We start from the raw sequence: 25760 nt of genomic DNA, 5'->3' as shown, positions 1-25760 counted from the left end.
TTTATGAGTTAGACAAGTGATATTTGTTTTATTCAATGGAAACAGTAGCAGCAGAGTATATACAGCTTTTATTCGTAAAGTGATATTCCAGAAAAGGAACAGCTTTCATACTAGATCTAGCTAAATGCCATGAACTAAATACCAAACATAGACAAGCAACCACTGACATTTAGTGACACGAAAGTATGCAGGGTTAGTTTTGTAAAAACAGCAGCACTTTAGGTAAGTAGATTTCTGAGCCACACGTGTGTGGTTCGTTAGTGTGACATCATCAGCTCTTCAAGATCTGAGATTTCTGTATAATGTTACACCAGATCCAACAGTAGACAAAGGAACCAGGTGGCTCTTTTATTTAATGGTGATTACAACCCGGAGCCCCAAAGAATCAACTGTCTTCCTTTATAGATGACCAGCTGCCTCCCAGTTTCTAGAGAGAAGAGTTTAAATAATATGGTACCAATTTTATGGTAATGATGTAGATGATTAAATTTGAAATTCCTGAAACAGGGTTTAGTCTTTGGCTGATTTGGATTAACTATGCCTCTCTAAGTTCATTTAAAGACACAACATATAATCACACTTTCTTTTCAGTCTTAGACCAAAAAATAGAAACATAATTCGAAATGGAACCAGTTGGACATTTATATTTTACCAAAACGAGGCGTTTATGTATATATGTCTCTGCGTTACATATACAGTACGTATGCATTTGTTACATTTTTCCATACTATAAGAATTTCAGATTTTCACCTATTTTCTTTATTACATTAAATTCTTGTGGCTCTTAAAATGCACAAAAGTTTTCCTTTTAAATGTTAAAATCAAATGAAAAGATAAAAGATTTTGCTTTTTAACATTTAAAGAAAAAGTGTAGTCCCTGCATTTCATAGCTTTAAAAATCAAATAAATGTAATAAAAAGGGCAAATGTGAATATTTGAAGTTCTTATGTAATTATATAAAACAGAACAGTGCCAATGATATGATGCTGAAAATACTAAGTGACACCCATCCTTCCATTTTCAGCAAGCACATTTTGATTTGAAAGTTATTTACTAAGCCCCAAAACAAAACTTGTCCTCTACTGAGATTCTTAGGGTCAAGTAGAGTAGATGACAGCGAAGTATATGGTAATGAGCTATCTGAAGTCTAGTTTTATGGATGACCTAGGAAAACAACCACTTTCCATTCATTAGAAAATATTAAAACTATGCTGGTGACTCAATTAACCGTTATGTGCTACCAATTAGCTGACTGCTGGTGAATCAAACCTGAAGTGCTACTCTTTCATTGAAGTGCCTGGGTTTTCCATGCAAATTCTGAATAATACTGAAGAGCCAAGTAATTATTCTAGTCATTAGCCTATTAAGTTCTTTAGAGCCATAATCTGTTTGCCTATGCCAAGGTCACATTAGTAACTAATTATATCTTCAGTTCTACTATGAATGATTCTGAATTAAACTATCTACCTGAATGGAAAAATAGGGCATTCAGACGAGAAATGAAGACCAAAAAAATCAGCCCAATTCCAACATAAGAAAGTGGGTACAAACACACAAAAAGAAAAACCAATAATTTCACCACATTTTCCAAAAGAAAAAGTCAGGTGAAATTCTTTTAAAAATAGCACGATAGAGAAGCAATGCTAAGAAGGCTAAAAAGTCTTAACTGCATTTATTGATATATGGTCTATACACTCATGTATATGAGCTCAATAAAATTCACGTTTCATATTCCTTGCAAGTTCCAGATCAGCAAAATTGCCTTTTCTTCTTTCTATGTACAGATTTTGATTTTCAACTTACATACTTAAGATTTACACATCTGAAGTTTGCTTTGCACAAGTCTATGACCTTACTACTTGTCAAGACTACAACATCACATAATATTTAAAACATAAAAAGTAAACAGAAGTCAGAAACCAGGTTACAGTATACAGTATTCCATAAAAGGGCTTATAGACTATACAAAAAAAAACATTATCTATTGTTAATCTGTGTAGAAACTAAAAATAACCTATCATACTAACCTACAGTGCAAGTGCTTAAGCAGAGGAGAACCTTATTTACAATTCCCCTTTATTTTTGCAGGCTAAACACCACACTATTTCACAGTTATATATTACACTTAAAATTCTTCTATCAGTTTTTCTGTTTTGATAATAATAGCACAACTTGACAACATGAAAACACAAATTGCTTGAATATTTTGGTTTCTAAAATATAAAGGGAAAATCATTTTCTATGCATTTTAAAGAGCATTAAAAATTCTAAAGTAATAAAAAGGCAAATGTGGTGAAAGTGTGAAATACTTCTATAATTATAGAAAAAAATTTAAGATAGCCAATGTAAAGATGTACTATCTCTGTAACAAATTTCACAGATCTCAGATGAATATTTACTCCAAATTGCTTATGTCCATATAAATTACATATAAATGTCAAATTTTATATGTATATATATATACCAATCCTATTTCTCTCCACGAAGACCTGCAAGCAATTGAACTGGTCATTTGAAAACTGAAAATCTTGGGAGGCAAAAATTGTGGATAACCTTGACACTGAACCAAAAGACAAATGAATGAATGTAACAACATATAAAGTTTCCTTAACAGTCTAAATTTATGAGCTTAGGACTAGACATACCAATGTTTCCTTTTTATTTGGCTACACAGATTTTAATTTGTAGTGAAAAAATTGTCGGTACACAGACTAAAGATTCACTGAGTAACTTTAGAAAATTACCTAAATCAACAGAGATCAGTTAGATAGCACAGAGACACCTAAATTTACCCTGTGATTTCAAAGAGCTACATAATATTTAATCACAAGACACAGTCAATGTGAATTGAGTGTTTAAATCTTAGACACTGAGAGTTTGGGTTTCCTGTGTACATTTTAGGCCAGTCATGCCTTTTGGGGGCATGTAAAAATGACAGGGAAGTAAAAAAAAAGTGAACAAATACACTTTGGATCAAGCAATCTAATTCCAGTGTATCTCAAAAGTAGTCTTAGTTAATTGAAAGGTTTTTCAGTCAGGTTACTTTGAAGATTAGACCATTTTCTTCACTAGTTTAGAAAGACTGAGTACTCTTTCCCTTTTTTATTTTTACACTCTTCATAATCTGGGAAAAGTATAATTTACAATTCATTGCAAGTTAAATTCATCTAACACAACTAAAATTTGAAAGATCCATTTTTTCTTAAGAAAAATTATTTTTAAAAAATCTGGTTTTGTTAACTATAAAAGCTAAATTTCATTACTAATCTAGTTACAGAAAAATACTAAACTGAGGTCAAGAAAGCAGGGACCGTCTACAGGGAACATTGCTACTAATTACTTTCCTAGATTTTTCATCATCTATATATTCTGAGAAGCCGAGTAGTCAGTTGCTTCAGAGTGATATTCATTTCCATCCTTAGGTCAACCATATCTGGGTCTGTACTGCATATTCTTAAGAACATCAATCATGCTAACTTAGACATTAAGAGTCTGTGACATCTCTCAAAATATCCTTTTAGGAATTTCTAACACTATACTTGACAAAGTTTTCAGGACTTTGCTTGTAAACAGTGCCAGATAAAAATCCATAAAGGATTTCACTCATATATGATCCTTACTATGTAGAAACAAAGTTGGGTAGTTGGATGTATTTATGATTTCCATCACTGTCTCTTTAGAAAATTTATCACCTGCAAACTCACAAAAACCTATTTATTTACTTATTTGTAATCTGGGAAACAAGTTTGCAACAATATTTTCCAAGCTATGAGAGTCAAACTCGGTGCCAATGATTAAGGGCAGATACCACTTAAATTCAGAATTCAAACCTGGACATTTAGAGTATTGCCCCCAGAAGTGATTTTGTGTACTTTTGTAAAATTTGTGCTTTATGTGGGGTTTTTGGGAGAAGCAAAATAATCTGAATCAGAAGTTTTCATTTTAATTATACAACATATACTATTTTATGCAACTTTGTTGCAGAGTAGTCTTTAGGGTGCTGCCTAGAAACATTATAAACTGGAGTTTAGTCTTAAAGCATGGCTGAAATACAAAACAGCCTGATTGAGGTGATTTTCTTTCCCCTCAATGGAAGAAATATTTGCTTCTAGGCAGTTTGTGTTCACCAAGTCACTTTTAAAGGAAATCCTGCTATAAGATTAAAAAAATTAGCACACCACCAAGAAACTAGGAGAAAAAAAATGAGGATGTTTAAGTACACAGCAGTCACATTCTCCAGCCAATCTATGCCAGGGGTGACCATGTTAACAGGTAAGCAAGTCATATACATGTTGTCAGGCCCTCGCCACTTCCCCCCTTATGTATCTTTTTCTTAATATAAATAGAAGACTTATTTTTCTCTGTAATAAAGCAGGTAATATTTCAGAGGGTCAGGCAGGGGCAGACTCAAGACCTTTTCTCTCAGAAAGTTTATGGGAGGATCTGGCTTCATTTCAGGTACACTCTTTTCCTCTTCTTCCCTCCTTTCTTCTTCCACATCCTCACAATTGTTGTTGTCATCAGATGGGTTGGAAATACGACTGGCGAAGACTTCTTTGTCCAAGAAGACAATAGTTTCCATTCGACGGCGTCGAACTCGTCTTCGCTTAAACCTGGGTGGGTTTTTTAGTCCATTTCCACTTTTGCTCATTGTTTCTTGATGAATTATCTTTTTAATAGTTCCTCGGATTGCAATTCGAGCTAAATCTTGGAGGCTACGAACAGCCAATGGAGCTAAGATAAAAGAAGAATTTGATCAAATATTGTCAAGCATTCAGAAGAACAAAATATAATGAGATAATAGCTTGCTAAAATATGCAAATTAATTTGTGAATGGATATTTTTAAAATATTTGTGAAATATGAATTGTTGCAAAGCTTACATGAAAATTATACTTAACAGTCATGATGTTTTGCATTCACATGGTACCTTGCTAATACTCAAGCCTCCACTTTGCAGAGGAAAAGGGAGATGACTGAGTCATTAAGCCCCATCCAAAGCGGGAATAGAGATTAAGATTCACTGCCCTAGTAACAATATTCATTTTCTTATATTTGATTAGTTTCTCAAGAGGTTCCTGGATTAATTAAGCATAAACAGTCCTTCACATGCTTTGAGGTAGTATTCTCATTGTTTTTTAAAAGTGCGAACTGCTATATATTTCACAAAATTGAAAGAAACATTGAAAATGTCAAAAAATGAGGTACGAGGACACAGCAGGCAATACAGACACTGGTCCTAAAAACACTCTCAGTTTCAGGCTCATAATTTTATTTGGCTAATGTAGGAAAGGAATGTGAAAGGCAAAAGATGTGATCAGGAAAGAGTGGGCCAGTAGTGGAAATGAGAGTAAGGAAATAACAGGTAGACAGACTATGCTGGTGATGCAATGATATCTATAAAAAGCATAAGGTCTAGAAGCAGACCTCCAGGCGGTCACTAGATCTTTTATGGAAAGTTTTTATGGCAGGTCATGGACAGGATTTCTCAAGGACAAGGTGCAGATAAGTATCGAACTACACCAATGAAGTACCTCCTCATGAAATCACAGCTACATCAAAGTACTGAAGGGAAGGCCACAAACATTTTAGTAAGATCTTTTAAATCCTAAAGAAATAAATGGTGGAAGCATACCTAAATGCAGTAACCAAAAATAATTGGAAGTCTTGACAGTATAAAAATATTCTAAAGATTATTATAAAGGAGTGCTGTTCAAGTCACCACAAGACAAACCTAGAAAGAATGGCTAGATTAATATCTACTAAAATCTCTACATTGCATCATCTAAGTAAAGAGAGGTAGCATGGAAGGGAGCCAGTCTTGGGGCTACTAGCAGATTTCAAGCCCTCCTCTGACACATACTAGCTGCACGATCCTGAGCAGGTCACTTTACCTTTCTGATACTGTAAGGGGGAAATTTACTCTCCCCCCTTTTCTGGAGTTATGTCACCTGTGTAGGCTACGTGACTCTGAATTTGACCCGGATAGGAGAGGATAAAAGGGGTGAACGAGGAAGTATTCTCTCTCTGTTTCTGGTGGCCTGCCAAAAAGCACCTGTGTTGGGTTGCTGCTGGAAGCAGCCACGTCAGGTAGTTAGACCAAGTCACTTTAATCTCTTTCTCTTCTTTTACCTACCCAAGTAATGCTAATAAACTTTATTAAATTCTAAAGACCAGGGTCCTAATTTCATTAATATAATACAATAGAATATTAAGATGTTTAAGTTTACTGGTCTGTTATCTATGGAGAGAACTTTCATAAAAGGAGTCTCCTAGAATAAAAAAAATCACAGGTCAGAACCAAAAGGGGAGAAAAGGATGGCAAATAAGAGCCATTATAGGTCAATGAAGAACAAGCCACTCCAGACTACATTTTCTTTTACTAACAGGACTAATAGCCTCAACAAGTCAGGAGGATATAGATATAGTATAACTGGATTATTGAAAGTCTTTTGACATTCTTTCATGGCATCCCTGTGAATAGGATGTAAAGAAAAGGACAGGTAATAAGAGTCAAAAGGGTTTAAAACTAGTTGAATGATCAGTCCCAAACAGTAGCCATTAATGAGCTGAAGTCAACCTGGACAGAAGTCTTTGTTCTTTACCTTGTGGGGTTCAATAGTTTATCAGTCACTTGGATAAGGGCATCAATGGCATAGTAATAAAATGTGCAGATCATATGGAATTAAGAGGGAGAATTGTTATCAAGAGTTAGGATTTCTAAAGATAAGTCAAATCTTGTAAGATAGTGTTTAGCAGGAATAAACTAAGTTTTATACTTTGTTTTAAAAAAAAAAAAGTCAGGAGGCAGCTGGGTAGCTCAGTGGATTGAGAGCCAGGCCTAGAGATGGGAGGTCCTGGGTTCAAATCTGGCCTCAGTCCCTTCCTAGCTGCATGACCTTGGGCAAGTCACTTGACCCCCATTGCCTAGCCCTTACCACTCTTCTGCCTTGGAGCCAATACACAGTATTGACTCCAAGACGGAAGGTAAGGGTTTAAAAAAAAAAAGTCAAAATGGACAGAGTGTGAGAAGAATGGCCAAATAACAAGTAATGTAAAAAGATTCTGTGGGAATGAATGGACTACAAGCTCAATAGGAGCCTACAGCATAATATTTTGGCTAAGAAAGCTAACATGATCTTAGTTAGCCTCAATTTATCTTGAAGAAGGGAGCTGATGGTCTCCCATTCTCTTATTTAGAGGACATCTAGAGTACTGTATTCAGTTCTACACACGTTAGGAAGGATATTAACAAGCTGGAGAATAGCCAGAGGGAAAGTTCTTTGGTACCATAGCCCAGCCCCTATAGCCATCATCCTGGGAAGCAATCCCTACAGAGATATGACCTGGAAACTAACTGTGCGCGTGCTATACAGTACAGATCCAGCATCCTCAATGGAAATGAAATAAGGAAGTATGTCTAGTCTGGAACAAGTTTGTAGGAACATGAAAGTTGTCTTCTACCAGCTTTCTGAAAGTCTGTCATGTGAAAGAATTGGATTAACCTTGTTCTGCTTGGCTTCACAGGATGGACATAGAATCAATGAGTGGGAGTTGCCTAGAAGTGGAATTGGCTGCCTTCCCCCTACCCCCACCCAAAGAAGAGGTTCCCCTTCATGTAGTTTTTCTGTTTAGGAATGGATGACCTCTTGAGGTCCCTTGCAACTGTGACGTGCTGTGATTCTGGGTTAGTGAACTATAGGGTCTGTTATTTTCCATGGAAAGCACGTGCGCACACACACACGATGTTTGAAGATTAATGAAATTCCATTTCCATGTTGATATGTAAGATTAGCTGGAAAAAAACCCCAATAGGACATTGTATTGCATCTTGTTTTAAACATAGATATAAGTACAAATACAAGGTAATAAGTGACAGAACAATTGTTCAATAAGAGGCAAGAATGGTATGAAAAGCCTGTATTTCTCCTTAGGAATGACAGAGGTTGAAAGACAATTAACTGTCAAATAATCAATTTTACATTACGAAATGGCCAGCCCAGTGAAAGAAGTGTATTTAGTGCATATTCAGTATAATGGAGTCAGTTCTACCCTCTTACTGGGAGGAAGATGGAAAAAAGAGGCAAAAGTTGTAGACACAGATTGTTCTGAATGAGCAGCCATTGTGGATTAGGGTTGGGAAGATGGAAGATGAGAATTAGTATGATCATCTCATACAAGGACTGGCAGAGTTGCTCTATACGTGAAGATTATCTTCAAGCTAACTACACTTCCCTGAGCAACCTAAGGAACATATAAGTCCTGTGATGTTGTGGTGAAACTCTTTTGGCTTCCTCACATTTCTTCCCCTCTCCTGACCTTCCAATTTCACAATTCATAACGTACTCTCGAGAAGTTTATAACAAAAAGCAAACTGGTTGTCTAGGGTGGGGGAAAAAGTAGAATCTGATGATGTAGGCAAATTAAAATGAAACTCGGCCTAAAATTCAACTGCAGTCAATTATAAAATTTTAGAGGTTTTTTTAGTTAAAGATAAAACATGATAAGTAGCAACAACTTTCAATAATTTTTGTCCCAGCCCCTGATTAAGTAGGACAGAAGATTAAATTAAATATAGATCTTTGTACTTACGCAACTGCACAAGTCTTGACTTTCCTGAATCCGAATGACTGGGCTGGATCAGAGGAGCAAAAGAAACAGCCAGAATCTTTTTGGTCTCCCAAGCAGTAGGACCCGTTCGAGTTATTTTAGTCAACTGTCCCAAATACAAAATGAGAAACTGCCATAAATATTTGGTTAATATGTAATAAGTTTAAAAGAGTTATTCTTAAAATCTAAAAAATAAAAATCAGACATATTTTTTGTCTTGTGAGAATATAAACCCCCGGAGAAACAGTCCTATTTTGAGTCTGTCTTTGTATTCTGAGTGCTGTGTGTAGTGCCTGGCACATAATGGTGCTTAATAAATGCTTGTCAATTGGTTGACTGACTGTAATAGAAAATCTAAGCTGAATAATCATAAATAACAACAGAAAAAATACAAAATGAAAGATTCAGAGAATCATAGGTTTAGAGGAGAAAGAGAGGAGAGAGGTCACTCCCTCCTTTTATAAATGAAGAAACAGGCTAAGAAGGTTAAGGTTAAGGATCATCCTGGGTAAATTAAATGTCTGAGGCAAGATCTGAATGCAGTTTTTCCTAACTCCAGGTTTGCTAAATCACACCGCCTCCCACATAATAGCAGCTCAGATTAATTATGCATTGAGCTTTCCCAATAACCACTGCAAGTATTAATACTGCAATTTACAGATGTGAAAAGCAAAGCTCAGAGAGATAAATAACTTGCCTTAACACATAAAACTATGCTACATCAAATCCAGGATTCAAACTCATATCTCTCTTGACTCTAAGACCAGCACCAACAAGTGATGTAACTTGATCTGCCCAATGTTCTGCTAATGTCTGCTGAAAATCATTCAACGAAAACTCTACTACAATTATTTTAGCTACAACATGGAATTCAGCATAACCTTGGAATTACTTAAGAAACAATGTTCTACTTATAACAGTCCTGTGATAGGGATCATCCAGTGTGCAATGTTTCTGAATGTTCCCAGATTGCTAAACTAGGTCAGGGTACTATTTTCACTCACCAGAGCTTTAGAAGCAGTGGTTATGTGCAAGTCTTAGCTAATCAAATCTAAGCTGGTAAATAAATCCCCTAAGTAAATGAAATTATAAATGCTGGAAAGGTGAAGACAAAGCTTTTCTCCCTGACATCTCCTTTCTTATACTCTTGGTTTCTTCTAGTAGCTGTGGAATAAAAGACACATGAGGGCTAATTGCACTTTCCCCTGAAAGTCCATGAGGCTAAAAACACAAATGAGTAGCTAAATTAATTTTGCTGGTAATATATCTCACTGCCAATGCATCTTGCACCATAATGTTGTGTTTAGAGCACGGAGTCCAAGTGCTTCCAAAAAAGCAACTTCATTTTATTGTTTTTATTACAATAGCCTTTGCTTTTTACATCTCAGTCCTGGCCAGAAACGCCCCTCTCCCCTCAGTGAACTTTTTCTTATGCTCAAGAAAAACAGCTAAACAAAACCAACTGATGTGGAAACTACATATGTAACATTTTCCATCCTCTCTCCACCGATGCAAAGAAAGGAAGGAGGTACATTTCCTTATCACTATCTTCCAGAATCAAGATGGGTTATTATAATTACACAGTATTCAGCTTCCAAATAGCAACATTTTCAAGGCCCTCTTGAAAATGCTGCAGTTGACAACATGCACAATGTCCTTAGGAATTTTTTTAAGGGGAAATAGAACATTAATTCATATTTTAAAAGCCTAGAATCATGAATTGTTCCCAAGAAACATCATTTTACAATTACAGCAAAAACTCTACTAATGCAGTCTAGTATTTAAAATAATTTTGTTCCTTCTAAAGACTGCAAATTACAAAACTAAACATAATGTAAAGGCAAATGTATGATCAATTATAATCACTTTTATGCCATTTTGCTAAATTATTTTAGGGGTTGTAAGTGCGCATTAGATAGAGTTTGTATGTCATGTCAAAATGAAATTTGTTGATTTAAAAAACAACATCAATCTAAAAAACATGGGTATCTTTATTACTTTGTGATAAAGATAAATGCCTCCCGACATTTACTTTGTCATTATTTCAATGGCCAGCCAGTCATTTTTCTCAGTAAGATCATGGTTTGCTATTTCTTCACCAAGTAAAAGATGATGACTTTTTAATTGTCAAAGTCAATAGATGTTTCTCTGTTTTTGATTCACTGACTCTTCTTCTTTCTGTATTTTCTGCTCCTTGGGCTTCAGAGACTGCTCTCACAAATATATTGGGGAGAACCCAGGATTTGGAGTCTGAGAACCTAGGTTTAGATCTCAGCTCTGTTCCTGTCTAGAGGACCTTCAGCTAGACACCTAAACCTTCTGGATGTCAGCTTTCTCTTCAGTAAAAAGATAACCTCCTTTCCAGCTCTAAATCTGGCCTCCTAATCTTATAATTCTCCTATAGCTCCTACTCCTTCAGTTTCTCCATCCTTTCCCTAATCCCTTAATTCCTCAAGGGTCCATCCTTGGCCCTCATCTCTTTTTGCTCTTAGCCTCTCCCCTTTGGCAATCTCATTTGCTCTCATAGTTCTAAATACCACCTCTCAGGAGGGATTCCTTAATTTGTTTGTCTCCCTTTAACTTCTCCCTGAGGTCCAAGACCCATATCTCTAAATGCTTATGGTTCATTTCCTTTCCCCTTGAATTAAAAGATTAAAAGAACATGCTCAAATACACAGCAGAATACAAAGAAGATTGTATCTGAAACTGTGAATCAAGGTAGCTAGGCAGCACAGTGGGTAGAATAGTCTGGAGGGCCTGGGTTCAAACCTGGTCTCTTAAGATTCTTTCTAGCTATGTGACCCTGGAAAAGTCACTTTACCCACCCCAATTACCTAGCCTTTGCCACTTTTCTGTCTTAAAACTGATTCTAAGATAGTATTTAAAATAAAAAACTGTGAATCTTCATTTTATGGCACTTATTTAAAAAAAAATTCCACATTACTTTGAACTGTGGAGCTTGTCTGCAACTCCTTTCTCTTATATGCATTTCAAAAAAGTTTCAATGAGCCTTTTTTGTGGCTATTATTGATAAACCTTTCCCCCTCTTAAACTTTCTCCCTTAAAAAAACAAAACACCCCCAAACCCCAAAAAAACAAACTTAAAGAGAAAACTTCCCATCTCACCAATTAAGACTAGTCAAGAGATTACAGTATATTTCCAACTGATATTCCACCTTGAACTTTTCAAACTCAACATGGTCAAAAATGAGTTTATTGGGGGCAGCTGAGTAGCTCAGTGGATTGAGAGCCAGGCCTAGAGATGGGAGGTCCTAGCTTCAAATCTGGCCTCGGACATTTCCCAGCTGGGTGACCCTGGGCAAGTCACTTCACCCCCAATGCCTATCCTTACCACTCTTCTGCCTTGGAGCCAATACTGTGTATTGGCTCCAAGACAGAAGGTAAGGGTTTTAAAAAAAAAAAGAGCTTATCATCTTTTCCCCAAATGTTCATTTGACTTACTTTTATCAGAGGTGCCACTAGTCATCTAGCATCCCATGTTCAGAATTTATCACTGACACTTCCTTCTCCTTCACCTATCATATCCAATCAATTAAGTCCTGGTGACTGTATCTGTCATTTCCTCTTCCAATACATTTGTATACTATTACACGTCTTCATTACCACCCTTCTGAATTATTGTAATAGAATAGGTCTTTCCAACTTTACTTTCTTGCCTTAATTTCTCCTTTATCTAGGAACTATTAGACTAAACTTGGGTAGCTAGGTGGATAAAGTGAAGGGCCTGGAGTCATGAAGATTTATTCTCTCTGGTTTCAAATCTGGCCTTGGGTACTTACTAGCTGCGTGACTCCAGGCAAGGCAACCATGTTGGCTTCAATTCCTCATCTGCAAAGTGAACTAGAGAAGGAAAATGGCAAACTATTCCATATATTTGCCAAGAATGAGTTGGACAGGGGGCAACTGGGCGGATTGAGAGTTCGGCCTAGAGATGAGAGGTGCTAGGTTCAAATCTGGCCTTAGACACTTCCCAGCTTTGTGACCCTGGCCAAGTCACTTGACCTCCAACGTCTACCCCTTAACTCTCTTCTGCCTACGAACCAACACACAGCATTGATTCTAAGACAAAAGGTAAGGGTTTAAAAAAAATTAGTTGGACACAACTGAAATAACTTAATAGCACAACAAAAAAAAAAGAATATTCCTTGTACACAGAACTAGTCATGTTACTCTCCTACTCGGAAACATTAGTGGCTCCCTACTGCCTCTCCAAAAGCTTTCCCTCAATATCTACCATCCTCCACAGTCTGATTCCACTTTCCTTTTCCAGCTTTTTCTCATACAACTTACCTCTATACATTCTTTGATTTCAACCATACCAGACTACTCTGTCCTCAAATATGTAAGCCTGTTTCTTGTGTCTAGAATGTGCTCTTCCTCTTCCATCTTGTTGAATGTCCAACTCAATTGCACTTCATTCATGACACCTTCCCTGACTCTCCCTTTGTCCCATAGTCACTGAAGTCTGCCCCTCCTCATGCTCCAAATTCACAAAACACTATGCTATCCTTTTAAAACTAGTTATTTATGCCTGTGTGTTACATCTCCCAACCAGATTGTCAGGACAGGTAATGTCTTATTTCTATTTTAACTCCAGTGCTTTCCCCTTGTTAAATATCTCCTATTTGGCACATGAGGCTTTTTTCTACATATTTGTTTGCACATTGTCTCCCTGGTTAGACTGTAAGATCCTCGAGGGCAGAGACTGTTTTTTGTCTTTTTTTTTTTTGTATCTCCAGCACTTAGTTGATTAATACTATTGACTTAAACGGTGAATATTCCCAGTACCTAGCAAGAAGTAGATACTTAATAAATGTTTGAATTCCATCAGTTAAAATATTTAACAAAAACTTGCACTAATTAATTCCATGAAAATGAACTCTATTTCCTTAGTTGGAGATGAGTGAAAACAAGATATGAGTATCTTTAATGGTAGCTCAGCAAAGATGGCTGCAAAACAAATATATTCAGTGAATTCTATATTCCTTTTGACTTCTGTTATCAAAATCAAAGGCTCATTTTGTTGGGGGAAAGATAAGTAATAATTTTTGCTGAATTTTTGTGGAAAAAATCTGACCCTAAAGAAATAAGAACAACATTTAAGAATGCTGCATGCAGATAATACACGTATAGCCCCGATCAAATTGCTCGCCATTTCCAAGAGAAGTCTTGAGATGGGAGGAGAAAACAGCATATAAAGTTAAGGACCAATGAAGACTTTTCATCTATAGCGATGGGGATACTTGCTAGTGTAGTAAATGACTGACAAAAATGAGGAAATGAGAAGATTGTGCCTATGCTAACCATTCTAGTTCCAATTGAGTATTTCTACTTAACTGATATTATAATTCTGGATGCTAGAAAATCAGTTATTTTTTGAGCCCAAAGTGTTTATCATAGATTCAGAACTGAAGAGACCTCAAATGTCTAGGCCTTATTAGTTATACCTCAGCTCTAAAATGAGGACAGAGAGAGCAGATGACCTCTAAGGTCCTTTCTAGTCAGATCTAGATTCATGATCATTTTACAGATTGAGTCTAGGGCACAGTTGCTCTGTGACACAGTCAGTAAAAAGCACACAAGGCAGACGCAGTAATAAGGGGCATAAAGGAGGGTGGAAATGGTAGTAAGAGACTTTTGAATATTCTGTCTTTGAGGCACACTACTCCCTAGAGTGAATCAGCAACATGATTCTGTATTTTTGGTATGGCAAAAATGATCAGTGCTTGCATGGCAGTAATGGTCTTTGAAGTATTTAACAATTAGAAGGAAAAAACAAGGACATAAAGTACTAGACTCATGAAAGCAAACCAACCTTTTCTTCTAGTGGCATGACAAGAATTCCCCCAACTTTAAGCAAACTCTTCATGTAATCTTCATGTTCTTTTTGAACTCCAGCACCACAATAAACACGATCGTACTGAGTACAATCTGGAGAAATCTCCAGACAGTTGCCCGTAACAAAAGAGGGTTCACAGAATTCAAACCTGAGGGTGAAGAACATTTCAGATACTTTGTTTGTACTGCAACAAATCTCTATGATACTAGCATTATTCCATCACCTCAATTGTCTTTAGCTTTAAACATATTCATATAGCCCTTCATGGTTTAAACAATCTTCACACTATCAGAGACACCATGGTATAGTGAAAAGAACATTGGCAGGTAGAAGAGCTGGAATGGAGTCCTAGCTCTGCCATTTATTTGTTTAAAAAAAAAAAACACAAAACCCTTAACTTCTGTGTATTGATTCATAGGTGGAAGAGTGGTAAGGGTGGGCAATAGGGGTCAAGTGACTTGCCCAGGGTCACATAGCTGGGAAGTGTCTGAGGCTGGATTTGAACCTAGGACTTCCTGTCTCTAGGCCTGACTCTCAATCCACTGAGCTACCCAGCTGCCCCCTCTGCCAACCTGAGTTTCAGTTTTCTAATATATAAAATGGAGAGAATGATACTTTATATTGCCTACTTTTACAAGCCTGAAAATGCTATATTTAAAGCATTATTTAAAGTAAGCCTGCTTTAAACAGGTAGTTTATGCACAATTATACCTTTTTTACAAATGGAGAAACTAATGATTAGGCAGCAAAAGTAGCTTGAGTAAGGGGCAGATGTAGGAGCTGAAGCCTTTTGACTCCAAGACAAGAGCTCTTCCTACTCTACTATGAACATTCTCAGAAATATTCAAATGCTTGGATTTAGTGGATAATGTTAAATAGACAATACTCCAAGTGTAAAATCACAGAATTAAGTAATATTAAAAGAAAAGGCTAAATGTCTATAGTCAAGAAATAAAGCAGTTAAGCTATTAAAATATATATGTACATTAAAAATATATGGATAATTCCAATAATTTAAAGTAATATGCATAACCAAAATCCCACTACTATGGACATATTTCTTTTGTCATTATTATTAAGATTAGTAAAAAACAGCTCTAGAATAGTACAGAGAAAAAACACCTTAAATCTCCTAGAAGCGATCCTTAAGAGCAGAACATTAGTGTTACCTCAACTATAATCAATAATTATTTGAAATAATTAAGGCTAGTTATATCCTTCCAAAATATGGGGGCAGCTGGGTAGCTCAGTGGATTGAGAGCCAGACCTAGAGACAGGAGGTACTAGGTTCAAACCTTGCCTTAGACACTTCCCAGCTGTGTGACCCTGGTCAAGTCACTTGACCCCCATTGCCTACCCTTACCACTCTTCTGCCTTGGAGCCAATACTGCGTATTGGCTCCAAGACAGAAGGTAGGAGTTTAAAAAAATAAAATAAAATAAAATAATATACATTTACTTACGTGTGCTAGGAACATGGACAAACTGAGAACAGTTTCTTTTCAGTTTAGTAATATTAGGGTCAAATTCTGCAATTTGTCTCTGTCTAGGGCTCTAAGAACTTGATTTGGCATCACTTCAGAGTACTGAATTTTTAAGTCTGTGGGAATCAAATCCCGACTTCTGGAATTCTGATCCTCCCAACCTCGACCTAGTAATAAGGTTGCTAGATACTTGCTTAGGTCTGTTTTTCAGGTGTGTAAAATACAATGGAGCAGCTAGTTGGTGCAGTGGATATAGCTCTTGGCCTGGAATCAGGAAAACTTGGATTCAAATCCAGCCTCAGACACTTACTTAGCTGCGTGACCCTGGGCAAGCCACTTAACCTTGTTTGTCTCAGTTTTCTTATCTGTAAGATGAGCTGGAGAAGGAAATGGCAAACCACTCCAGTATCTTAGCCGAGAAAACCCCAAAAGGGGTCACAAATAGTTAGATACAACTGAAAATAACTAAACAACAAAAAAAGTGTAATGAACAATCTCTTCCTTTTTAAAAATCATTTTAAAACTTGGATCCACTTTAAAAAAAAGAAGTCTTACTTGTCAAAGCTATCACTTGTTCTGATGAAAAAGTCCAGTTTCTGCTTGGCATACTCTATCACATCTGAATGAAGTTCTACACCGTGGTTTACACCAAAAGGACCTAAAAGATTCCGGAAAATAAGAAAGTTATTTATAACCATAGCATGGAGTTGTTTTTTTTTTTAATTTGCTTTTTATCCATTTCTATCAATTACAAAATATCCACACCTTGTTATCACACTTATTCAATTCAACAAACATTTAAGGGCTTACTACAAGCTAGGCACAGTGCAAAAGTGTCAGGAACAAAACGACATGACAATATTTCCTTTCTTTGAGGAGCTTACAATCTATTGAGGGAGGTAGGGGAAGCAATAGACAATTTATATATATAATGAAAATACAAAGAAATGTGGGGAGATGGAGATAATAACTGGAGGGACTTAGAAAAGGTTTCATATAGGAGCTGGGCCTTGAATGGATTCTAAGAGGCACCATTAAAAATATCATTAATAAAAGACTACATGATATACCCAAATGTGCTTTTAATTTGCCTTCTGTAGAAAGTTGAATTGGACACTGAACACTTAAAACAAAGCTTTTTATTAAAGTTTTGCCTTTCTAAAACATTTTAGTTCTTGCCCAAAAGCTTTTAGTACTTTAATATCACCTTTACTTGGAACTCTACAATCTTGAAGGGCCTGAATACTGGAATTCTCCTCTCTGATACAATCTCCTCTTCTATTTCCTTATTTACATTGAACCTGTTTATCTTCCATGATACTGGTCTCCTGATCCCTTCTTGTTTTCTCAGCTCAACATTTACTCTACTATCTCCTTATGGTTTGGAGATGACCCAAGTTTTTTTTCTTTAAAAAATAAAACAAAAACCCTTACCTCCCATCTTAGAATCAATACTGAGTATTGGTTCCAAGGCAGAAGAACAGTAAGGGCTAATGTGGGTTAAGTGTCTGAGGCCAGATCTGAACCTAGGACCTCCTGTCTCTAGGCCTGGCTCTCAATCCACTGAGCCAACCAGCTGCCCCCCTGATTCAGCTAGCCTGTGAGTTGTGAAGAACTGGGTTCAAGTACTATGTCTGACACACACTAGTTATAAGAACCTAATCAAGTTACTTATTGTCCCAGGTAACTCTCTAAGAGGCTATAAATTATGGAGAAAATGCCAACTTATACTGGCAGAATAAGTACAGAAAGTTGTGTAGTTTCTCACACTGATGCATACATGTGCACAAGATTAATACAATTTCCACTACTGTTTTACTCTACTTTCTCCTCATGGCAAGAGTTGTCCCATGGTTCTTGGAGGCTAGGAATCAGAGAGGCCAAGCTCTAATAGTTCCTACCATGTTGAGTTTGCTATGGCATATTTTGAATAGCTAGAAAGGTAGCTGGAAAAGTTTTGAGTACAAGCCCAAGTACCTATTTGTATTCTTAGCACCTTACACAATTTCTGGCACAAAGAAGGCATTTAACTAATGACCGGTATTTGAGATAGGTATAGAACAAACCTAAAGGCAGGGGTCGGCAACGTATGGCTCTTTCTGCAGGAGCCATAAAGTAAATTTTTTTTTCAGGTGCTGTTACAGGAGCGCGCACTATGAGCACTGTACGGCTCTCACGAAATTACATTTTAAAAAATGTGACGTTTATGGCTCTCACGGCCAAAAAGGTTGCCAACCCCTACTAAAGGAGAACTTAGGATTAAAAAAGAATTACTATCAGTCCTATTCTTGACCCATTACAGTGGGGTTGTAAGTTTTGATCTATGATCCTCCACTTATCTTTGGAGGTGGGAGATATGGTACAGATCTCAGAAGTTGTTTCATTGGCTCTCCTCCCAAGAAAGTGGGGTAAAAAGTGAATAGGAGAAATATTAAGTCTATATGGTCCTAACAAGAGATTCTAAGATCTTTGAGAGCAAAGACCTTGGCTTACTCATCTATGTGTGTGTAAGCAAGCTAGCATGTAATATTCAATGAAATATTAGTTGAATAGATCCTGAATAAAATGTAAAACTCTTATTATGCATCTACTATATCTAGGGCATTGTGCTAGTTGTTGGGAAAAATGTGAAGTTCAGAAGAGGCATAGTAGCTACCTTTAGGATGCTCATAATCTAGTAAGACACCAATAGATGTAGTTATAATACACAATATAAATGCAATGGAAAGTAAGAAAGCAATGCCCTGGGGGAGTAATGGGAAGGAGAACCTAGGATTAAAAAAGAATTACTATCAGTCCTATTCTTGACCCATTACAGTGGGGTTGTAAGGGAACTGGAGGTTTCATGAAGAAGGTGGTGTTTAAATTGGCTTTTAAAAGGCTAGGAATTCAGCAGGCATAGATGAAGGAGGAGCATTCCTGGCCTAGGAAACAACTTAAGTAAAGGCACATGGACAGAAAACACAGTACATATTCAGGGGCAGGGAACTGTCCATTCTAACTAGAAAAAAAGAACATATGGAAAAGAGAAATATGAGATAAGGTTGGAAAGGAAGGATGGTACCAAGCTAAGGGGAATCTGAATTTTAAAAAGTAGACAGCATGGAGCCACTAACATTTTTGAGCAAACCTGACAAGATACAGACATAAGAAAAACTATTTGGGTAGAAGTACAAAAGATGGAGTGGAAGTGGGATACTTATAAAGAAGGCTACTTATGAATAGTCTAAATGGTTCATAATGGTCTATACTACAGTAGTGGCAGTAACTCATCACATAGCATAGTGCCAGACAGACAGTAAGCCTTAAGTACATGCTGAGTAACTGACTGATGAGATGGATTTGAGGGATGCTGTAGAGACTGATTTCTCAGGATACAGTAAGTCAAAGGATAAATTAGCAACATAGGAAACCAAGTGAACAGTAAATACTATAGGCAGAAACAAGTAAAATGGAGGACAGTGTATATGTGGAAAAACAGGCCTGATTTAGAAAATGTTGAATATAAAGTGATACTAGATGATCTATGTGAAGATGCCCTGTAGGGAATTAGAAATAAGGGTCTGGAGCTCAGGAAAGAGAGACCAGGATTAGAAATAAAGATTTGGGTGTTACCTATATAGATGTGGTAGTTAAAGTTTGTGAATTAATTTACTGTGAATTAATTTAGAAAGAGAGATGATATATAGAGTTCAGAGTAAATTTTAAGATTTGGCCATCAAGATGGAAATCATGATCAATTCCCTCCTCTGAGAAGTTTGTGTCCAAAAACATACTCAGTAATTCATATTCTTTTTTTTATTTAAGACTACTTAGGGGTGGCTCAGTGGGTCAATGATTAGAGAGTCAGACCTGTAATCAGGAGGTCCTGGATTCAAATATGTCCTCGAACACTTCCTTGTGACCCTGAGCAACGTCACTTCACCCCCATTGCCTAGCCTTTACCACTCTTCTGCCTTAGAAACAGTACTCAGTATTGATTCTAAGACAGAAAGTAAGCTTTAAAAAGAGTTAAAAAGAAAATACTTCCACAAAAAGCTACTTATTATTTTGTAAAATAAATGGTGCATGCAGAGAATAAAGAAACCAGTCAGATTCTCATATCTTACTTACCTAAAATGAGTCCAACCATAGAACTGAGGTAACCAGTGCCACTACCCAGATTCAAGAATGAAAGTCCAGGTTGTAGATCGAGGGCTTCCATCACTTCTGAATATATGCATGGGGCAGAAAGGTGGATATTGCCATGTTTCCAGGCTAAGTCTTTATAGGCATTATCTTTAAATTCTTCAAGATAGTAGTCTGCACGGTCAATAGCTCGGAAGGCTTGTTCTACCAGCTCTGTCCGGATATACTGTGCTTCTTTCAAGTTATCTATTAGCTCATCATTGTCTTCTCCAGCACTGACAGCACCTCCCATCTTCAAGGATGATGCTTAGGAAGAGCTACAATTAATTACAAAGGGAGTAAGAGATTAAGAAGTAAAACAGAGAAGACATGGAAAAGCAAAAGCTCTGAATATATACTCCATTAGAATTCTCAATTGAGTAATGATGAAGTAAGACCTTTCATCAAATCTGAAAAAGGGGAAACTATATCAAGTAATCCATTCAATGTATTTGCCAGATGTGAAAGAAAGGTTTAACTTAGATGATTTTTCACCCAAATTTCAAAGATTTTTTTACTCTCTCTCAGCAAATATAACATGATAATTATTTCACCACCTCAAATTCTGATACTTTCCAAGACATGCAAAACCCATTTGAACCAACTCTTGATTATTCACAATTGCTACCACAAAATTAACAAGGTAGAATATTCTGTATTCCCCTTCTAGTTTTTTTAAGAGGAAAAAAAATACTTACCTTACATTCTTCTCGATTATCTTCGAGAGGAAAACAACAATAGACCTTCCTTTTTGAGGTCAACAACTAGCATATGTAGTAAAAATGGAAATTTTTCCTTAACTGATATTCCTCCTATAAAAATGAAGAATTTCCCTTCAAAATTATCTTTATCCCATAAAATAATAGCTTTATATGACATTAGACAATAGTGATTTCTTGCAAAAGATTTGCTTCCTGATATTTGGTTAAAAAAAAACCAACAACTAAACTATCACAATTTCACAAAATCAGATATGTCCACAGAATTTGTTCGTGTACTTATTACAACTTTGTTAAATATTTTGATTTTGTTTTCTCTTCACAATAATTCCCCATATTTCTGAAAGTCCAATGTGAATAAAGACAGTCTAAGTGTCCTTTAAAAAAAATAACCCTTGGGGGCAGCTGGGTAGCTCAGTGGAGTGAGAGTCAGGCCTAGAGACAGGAGGTCCTAGGTTCAAACCTGGCCTCAGCCACTTCCCAGCTGTGTGACCCTGGGCAAATCACTTGACCCCCATTGCCCACCCTTACCAATTTTCCACCTATGAGACAATACACCGAAGTACAAGGGTTTAAAAAAAAATAATAACCCTTACCTTCTGTACTGTTTCCAAGGCAGAAGAGTGGTAAGGGTGAGGCAATGGGGATTAAGTGACTTGCCCAGGGTTACATAGCTAGGAAGTGTCTGAGGTCAGATTTGAACCCAGGACTCCCATCTTCAGGCCTGGCTCTCTATCTACTGAGCTACCTAGCTGCCCCATTATAAATATTTCTTTTAAAAAGTTTCCTAAACCAAATAAAGGAAATCTGAAGTTTTGACAAGTAGGGAATGGATATTCTCCCTAGGAATAAAAATAAAAGCTGACTACACATAATTATTCTGTACCATCTAAGGCATGTTAAAAATGTTTGAAAAGCCTGACATGTTGCTAAACATAAATTTCTGCCTGTTTTTACAACCTGATTTTAATTATAGCTGATAATTCTTCACAATTAAGATTTCTGTCTAATAGTCCTTCAAAAAATTCATTTAAGAGAGGCTGCTTTTCTCTTTTCTCTTTGGTCAAAGCTTATGGTCAATTAGTTCATTTGACTGGAACTTATTGATTTTCCTAGAACCAGACAACATAGTATGCAAAAAACTTTGTCCTGAGGGCAGACTGCACACTTAACCCTTTTATTTTCAATCTCAATAAGTAATATTTTTGTTTCATAAGAAACCAACATGAGATGACCCTCCTGCAATTATGGCTTTAACACCCTCTCATATCAGTAAAATTAAAGTAGCTATTGCTTAATATTACTTATAACTAATGCCATTAATTGTAACTTCTAAAATTATAACCTCAAGCCCCAAGATGACCTTTCCAAACAAAATTCAAATACCTCTCCTCAAATCCTGCTTCCTACAAGTTCATTTTCAAGGTGATGTTTTACCTAATTTCAGTGATATAGAACATAACTCTCTAGACAGATTACAATGGAAAACCAATCCATTTAATGTTACTCAACACTGAAAGGCCATACAATACAATCACATCATTCCATACTCTACATTTAACTGTTTTCCTCTGGGATTCCCAAAGAAATTATTTTTAACTACTTTTTAAATTAATTAAAAATTTAAAACTTTTACCTTCCACCCTAGAATCAATACTAAGTATTGGTTCCAAGGCAGAAGAGTGGTAAGGGTTAGGAAATGGAATTTAAGTGGCTTGCCCAGTCACTCAGCTAGGAAGCATCTGAGAGACCACATTTGGACCCAGGACCTTCTATCTCTAGGCCTGACTGAGCTACCTAGATGCCCCTTCCTAAAGTCCTTATCTAATTATAATCACAACTTGCAAATACTGCTATCTTTCTATACCTTCTACAATTTTTGAAGTCCTTTTTTTAATCCAACATTTATCATGCTATAGTATGGCTCATGTGGTTTCCATACTCAGAAATAATGCAATGTCAGAGATGAAAGGGATTTCAACAGTCATCTGGTCTAGTTCTCTAGCTGCAACAGGAATTCCTTCTACATTATCCCAGACAAGTAGTAATCCACATTCTACTTGAGAATTTTCTAGTGATGGTTAATTCACTACCTTCTGAAGCAATTCATTTAATTTTTGGACAATTCTAATTTGAGAAAATATTTCCCAAGATGGGGTATTTGTGTCTCTGTGACTTTCATTCTTTTCTTTGCTTCTAGTTCTGCTGTCTAGGAAATAGCAGTCAGTCAATAAGGATTTAAATATATGTGCTGGGTACTAATGTGCAGAAGAAGACATCTATATGATAGCTCTGCAAAAACTTAAGTAGCCCTTTCTTCTCCACACACCTTCCTTCAATCAATATTCCTATGATTTGGTTTCCAGTTGTCTCACCATTACTCTCTCTTGGACATGGTCCAGTTTGTCAATATCATTCCTAAAATGTGATTTTCTACCCATCCCAGAATTGAACTTAATACTACAAATGTGATCTGACCAGAGTAATAAAGCAGGAGTATTACTTCCTGTGACGAAGACACAATATTTCTATTAATTTAAGGAAGCTTAAGATCACATTAACTTTTTGATGGCCAAGTCACACATTTAATTCGTATTAAGCTTGCAGTCTCTTCAGTTCCCCTCAGATTCTTAGTGTTATGCCATCTCCCATAAAGGAAAAGAACAAAAAAATTAGATACAAGATGACAAAAATTGTTTTTGTCATACTCTAGCAGTTAACAAAAAAAGAATTCCACAAGGGCTAATTTCTATATATCTCTAACAGCCAAACCTAAACTAGGAAAAGTTAGTATAACATCAAGGAGCCCTCTCATAAAATAAAAAATGAAGTTTATTCCCTAGAACCCATTCAATTCCTCTTTCTCTCAAGATGCTCTGATTTCATTCTCACAGATTATCTTAATATAATGTTCTACATCAATTCTCCTTCGCTCAGGTGTTTCTTTGGGGCTCAGCAGGACTCATTATTTTGAATTATGCAACGAGCAGCAGTAATTTAGAATAAACGTAAGCGTCAAAACAATCAAATTTGAAACAATAAGTCAAGAGCTACTTGATAGCTACTAAAAAGAACAAGTTTAGATTAAAAGGGTCAATTCACTACCGTGTCTTCCCTTCATAATCAACTAGGCTTTAAAATATTTTAACATGAAGGGTAGGATGTATTTTTGGACAGGAGTAAATGGAGAAGTGTATGTAAGTGGCAGGTCTCCAAGGGTTATTTTTTAAAGGTAATCTGTAACCCTTCCGGACATAAGAAAGGCTGTAATCCAAGTTCTGTTATGGCCTAAATGTGGTTTAAGAGAGACCTTTTAATGACGCACTTTTCAATTGGTTCATTTAACCAAGGTCTTTTAATAGTTATACTCAGTAGCCCACTCAACATTTTCTATATAATTCCTGGGGTTTCAAACTTTATCAATCTTTCTCAAGGGGGCTAATATGTCCTAAGCATTATAAAACCTTGTGAAAATGCCTTTATCTTAAGGGTGACTAACTTTCATTGAAAAAAGTAAAACCTTTATATTTAAGGGATAGGACATTTACTGAATGAAAAAACTATATTGAGGGGAAAATTATCATTAAGGGAAAGAACTTAAAAGCGGCCATCAATTTTTTCAAACCTATAAGTAATTTAACAGTCTCAACTAGGAGGTCCCAGGAGGCAAAGAACTACCATACATTTTATTCAATAATTGCAAATCTAGAAATGATTTAACTGTTTCAACTAGCAGGTCACTGAAAGCAAAGAACTACCATACATTTTATTCCTAATGCTTAAAGAAAATGGTGCCTAAAAAAGCTGCCTTTGTGCCCAGGATGGGTTGAAAGCACGTAGTGAGGCGCCACATAAGGAAGTTCCTGCACGAAAGGGGAGTAAGCAGCAGGGAAGATGAGCTTTTAAATAATAGCTCAACCACATCTGGGCAAGAATTTGAACCAGGGCCCAGGAAGAACCTGTGGGGGCGGCCCCACCTAGACAGCTAAGCAGCTGCCTCAGGGCTGTTTATCTCAGTAACCAAAACCAGTTCTCTGCAGCTCCTCTAGAAAGGCAGATGCACTCCGCCAAAAGGCAGAGGAACTGCCCAGAGCCAAGGCTAAGTGGGAGGGAAAAACGCTAGGGATTTGAATTAGAAGTGCAGGGTTCGAATCCCTTCCCAACCCTGCTCCGTTTGACCTTGGGCAAAAAACACAAGTCAAGTTTCACCAGGTGGGCGTAGAAAAAACAAAGAGCCCAGGAAAGGTGAAAGAAATCCCACCTCCACAATTAACTACAAAGTGCGACCTTGGAAAGTCAGCCATCTCTGATTGGATTTTGTAGGAAGCGGCCCCTTATTTAAGTATGGAACGAACCCTAATAAAAACGACCCCCACAAGAGCCGCAACTTTTAAAGAGCTTTGCCCAGGAGCAGCCCCAGAGAGGAAGTTGCCCAAGGGGCACGGCTACAATTTGTCCAGAAGTGGGACTCGAACCCAGCTCTCGATCCACTACGCCATGCAGCTGAAGGATAACCTAGCGAGCTCAGAGATCCGAGCTGGCGAGATCCCCGCCCGGGGTTGAGGGACATGCCCGTCTTGCTCCAGAGACGGCTGGCAGAGCCCACCCTCGGGCCCCAGGGGAGAAGCTCCCACGTCGGGGGGAGGGGGGTGGGCGGGTTGCTAGGCACCGGCGCCCTCCAAGCCCGCCTCGGGGGCAGCCGCCTCCTCCCCGCCAGTCCCGGGATCCCGCCCCTGGGCGTCCGTGGCCCGCGGCGGCCAGGCCGGCGGCTCTACCTCGGGCCTCGGGCGGAGATGGGGCCTGCGCTGGGCTGCGGCCTGGAGGTCCTCGGGTCTCGGCGCTGGCTGCCCCGCCGGGGCCTGGCCCCGGCCCAGGCGCCCGAGGGCTCGCCGCCCAGGTTCCGACAGTCCGGCCCCGCCCCG

General features: G+C 37.4%; 1 protein-coding gene across 2 annotated transcripts; it reads right to left on the bottom strand.

The window, feature by feature from the left end:
- Positions 1 to 25735, bottom strand: PCMTD2 (protein-L-isoaspartate (D-aspartate) O-methyltransferase domain containing 2). Of its 2 annotated transcripts, XM_044663909.1 has the most exons (6): positions 25614 to 25735; positions 20066 to 20397; positions 16508 to 16610; positions 14446 to 14617; positions 8592 to 8715; positions 1 to 4734 (listed from the first exon to the last, which is right to left on the bottom strand). In XM_044663909.1, exons 2-6 carry the CDS (start codon positions 20370 to 20372, stop codon positions 4352 to 4354), a joined length of 1089 nt encoding a protein of 362 aa, XP_044519844.1. In that variant the 5' UTR covers positions 20373 to 20397; positions 25614 to 25735; the 3' UTR covers positions 1 to 4351. The 2 variants fall into 2 exon arrangements, with proteins under 2 accessions (XP_044519844.1, XP_044519845.1); XM_044663910.1 differs by lacking the exon at positions 25614 to 25735 and having other exon boundaries at positions 20066 to 20411.
- Between the last annotated feature and the right edge of the window lie 25 nt (positions 25736 to 25760).

This window comes from Gracilinanus agilis, chromosome 2 (assembly GCF_016433145.1).
Source record: "Gracilinanus agilis isolate LMUSP501 chromosome 2, AgileGrace, whole genome shotgun sequence".
In the NCBI taxonomy this organism is placed as follows: domain Eukaryota; kingdom Metazoa; phylum Chordata; class Mammalia; order Didelphimorphia; family Didelphidae; genus Gracilinanus; species Gracilinanus agilis.
The sequence above is the reverse complement of the archived record's forward strand: the minus strand, read 5'-3'. Positions and strand labels throughout refer to the sequence as shown.

Excerpts from the sequence above, each read along its gene's own strand:
- PCMTD2 (XM_044663909.1), bottom strand. The coding sequence starts at position 20,372 with ATGGGAGGTGCTGTCAGTGCTGGAGAAGACAATGATGAGCTAATAGAT. Across the intron at positions 16,611-20,065 it reads TATGGTTGGACTCATTTTAG|GTCCTTTTGGTGTAAACCAC; the intron begins GTAAGTAAGATA and ends GGAATCTTTTAG. Across the intron at positions 4,735-8,591 it reads GTCAAGACTTGTGCAGTTGC|CTCCATTGGCTGTTCGTAGC; the intron begins GTAAGTACAAAG and ends CTTTTATCTTAG.